This window comes from Cyprinus carpio, chromosome B25, assembly GCF_018340385.1.
Source record: "Cyprinus carpio isolate SPL01 chromosome B25, ASM1834038v1, whole genome shotgun sequence".
NCBI classification, from domain to species: domain Eukaryota; kingdom Metazoa; phylum Chordata; class Actinopteri; order Cypriniformes; family Cyprinidae; genus Cyprinus; species Cyprinus carpio.
Window position 1 is genome coordinate 8,927,063 of NC_056621.1, and position 3,361 is coordinate 8,930,423.

General features: G+C 33.8%; 1 protein-coding gene across 1 annotated transcript in view; it reads left to right on the forward strand.

The window, feature by feature from the left end:
- The window catches only part of LOC109069815 (cytosolic carboxypeptidase 4-like), a 151,104-nt gene extending 149,143 nt beyond the window's left edge, over window positions 1-1,961 (forward strand). The window contains 1 exon segment of the mRNA XM_042752827.1: window positions 1,793-1,961. Coding sequence (XP_042608761.1) covers window positions 1,793-1,961 — 169 coding nt within the window.
- The last annotated feature ends 1,400 nt before the right edge of the window (window positions 1,962-3,361 follow it).

The window sequence follows — 3,361 nt, forward strand, 5'->3', positions numbered from 1 at the left end:
CCCCTTTTTCTTTTATGTATTGGTTATTATTTCTAATTCTGCTATTATTATTATTATTATTATTATTAATATTATTATTATTATTATTATATTTATTTTTGTTTATTTCACTTTTTGTTTGTGATTTTTTTTTATTCTGTCATCTTTGTTTATTTTGTTTTTATTACTAATTATTTGTTCTGATCCTTTTCATTTTCTTATTTTTAATTTATTTTATTTAGTTTTCAGACTATTTGTTTTGTTTTTTTTGTATTTTCTTTGTATTTTTTGTTTTGTGTTTTTTGGCCACATTTGATGTTGTTGTTTTTTTTTTTTTTTTTTGTGGAAAAACAGATTTTCATCTCCCTTTGATGTTTTCAACAAGGTTTTTCCAAAACGGGTTCGATAACTCCCTGAAATTCCTTTTAATGTCCTTTTTAAATATCTGTTCACATACTCCAAAACGAGATTCATAATCTCACCTTGGTCACAAGGTCTGCGTATATGCAACATCATTCCCTTACTAACGGACAGGGCTCTGACCCACAAAACAGACCAATCTTCCTCGCTTGTTATTTTTCCTGCACTTGGAATCTGGACACCCAGTAAGAGCCAGAAGAATAGACTGGTAACTCACACCTGTTGCCACACTGACAACCGCATAACAAATTGGTTCATTTTGCGAGTCAAGAGGACGTGATTTGTTTGTGAAAGGGACGTGTCTCCTGCGTCTCATGAGACCGCTCCCACACACTCCGTCTTTCACCCAGAGCATCATCTCATCTTTCCTAGAATAATGAAAGAGGAAAAAAGAAATACAATTTTGTTCTTCACATTTGTAGCCCCAGCACCAGATGTTATTGTGACTTTGTTATTTTTTCCCTTTAATTTCCACCCAGGGCAATAACAGCACACACACACACACCACACACACTGACACACACACACCACGACACACACACTCCACACACACCACACTGGTTGCGAGGCAGAGCAAATCAGATTGGGAAAATCCTGTGGTTTTTGAATCTGAGATGTGTGGCGGTGGGCTTTAGATTTACATGTCCCAATCAATAATCGCTCAGGAAACTCCCAGTCCACCGCGTTCTTCCGGCGGATGCCCCAGCAAGCAGAGACAGAGCGATATGTTTCAAATTAATTTCGCTCCACGGTGATGAAGTGATGACTTACAGAGCACTTCATTGATTTTTTTTTTTTCCCCAAATGCATTGTAATATATTGTTACAACTGTTTTACTTAATATTTTGAATTAACATTTATTTTCAGTTTTCATTTTATTTTTAGTTTTTTTTTTTTTTTTTTTTTTTTTTTTTTAGTTTTCATTTTATTAAATTTAGCTTTTAATCTTACTCTATTTAGTTTTTATTTTAATTTTTTTTTAGTTTTATGTTTTATTTTTTTGTTTTTTTATTTTTTTTTTTTATGTTTTTTATTTAGCTTTTAAGTTATTTTTTTTTTTTTTTAATTTTTTTTTTATTTTTTTATTTTTTTTTTTTGTATTTTTTTTTTATTTTTTTTTTTATATTTTTTTTTTTTTTTTTTTTTTTATTTTATTTTTTTTTTTTATTGTGCATACATTTGTGTTTTTATTTTGTTTTCATTTTTATGTTTAAGCTCAAGTTTTTTTTTTATGTAATTTCATTTTATTTTATTATTTAAATATCTATAAAATATTTAAATATTTATCGTATTTCAGCTGTAATGGATCATATTAATAATAACTTAAATTTAACAAAATGTTTTTGTTGTTTTAGTTTGTTTAATGATAACAGCATTGTGTTTGTTTCCGCAGTTGTTTCGAGGACGACGAGCCGCCCTGCATGGAGGAGATTGAATACTCATCCTGCAGCGACCCGTTTGGTGCCAACGAATTGGACACAGAGGTGAACGGTAACACTTCCAGTGAGGAAGAGGATGAAGAAGATGCAGATATTATCTGTTGTGTAGGGGAGGGAGAGTGAGATTGGACAGGTAGTCCACCTCGTTGTTCATTACTTGTTGAAGGATGATCTGGATAAGATGACTGTCAATGAGGTGTGCGGTGTTGTGGCGGTAGTGGTTGCTTATTTTTTCCTCTTTTGTTTATCTTGTTATTTATATTTTATATTAGCTTATCTTAAGAGTGATACTGAAATATTTAATATTTAGTCCATGAAACAAAACAAGACATGCACACCTGCAGAACATTTACTAGTCCCAGCTGCGCTCCCTGATATAAACTATATAAATATGTGTTTCCTGCATAAAAATGCACTTGAAGAGTAAGTGATTGTTGCATAATCCTAATAGCATGATGAGCTCATGCTTTGGTCTATGCGGTGAGGCATTGTTGGTTTGTTTACGAATTGCTCTTACTGTAAACTAGAGGCTGGTAGATTCCTGACAGAAGTACTCTGCTATATAACTGGTCTACCAGTGAAACTCATAAGTAAACACTTGATATTGTAAGATAGCACTGCATATAAAGTTTACCTTTAATAATATATTTATTATCTTATATTGTGAAAATCAGTAATCGTGTATGTTTTTATGGTTATTAGTTCCAAAGTGATACATACATATGAATATATATTTGAAAAGTTAATTTGCAAAGACTGATAAATCTGTTTTTAACTGTTTTCGAAAATAATGCACACTTTTTCATTGTGCTTTCCAACTAATCTCAATCAAACTGCAGTTGGGTTATTTTGATTAGGTAAAAAACAAAAAACACTAACACAAAACAATGAAAACATGATTTTAAAAAAATAAAAAAAATAAATAAAACTATCTGTTTTGCAAATAAACTCTTCATATATATATATATATATACACACACTATCTTTGCTGTCCCCTCAAAATAACTCAACATACATCCATTAATGTCTAAACCACTGGCCACAAAAGTGACTACACCCCTAAGTGAAAATGTCCAAATTGGGCCCAAAGTGTCAATATTTTGTGTGGCCACCATTACTTTCCAGCACTGCCTTAACCCTCAGTCCTCTTCCTCTCCTCCATTATGACATCACGGAGCTGGTGGATGTTAGAGACCTTGCGCTCCTCCACCTTCCGTTTGAGGATGCCCCACAGATGCTCAATAGGGTTTAGGTCTGGAGACATGCTTGGCCAGTCCATCACCTTTACCCTCAGCTTCTTTAGCAAGGCAGTGGTCGTCTTGGAGGTGTGTTTGGGGTCGTTATCATGTTGGAATACTACCCTGCGGCCCAGTCTCCGAAGGGAGGGGATCATGCTCTGCTTCAGTATGTCACAGTGAATGTTGGCATTCATGGTTCCCTCAATGAACTGTAGCTCCTCAGTGCCGGCAGCACTCATGCAGCACCAGACCATGACACTCCCACCACCATGCGTGACTGGAGGT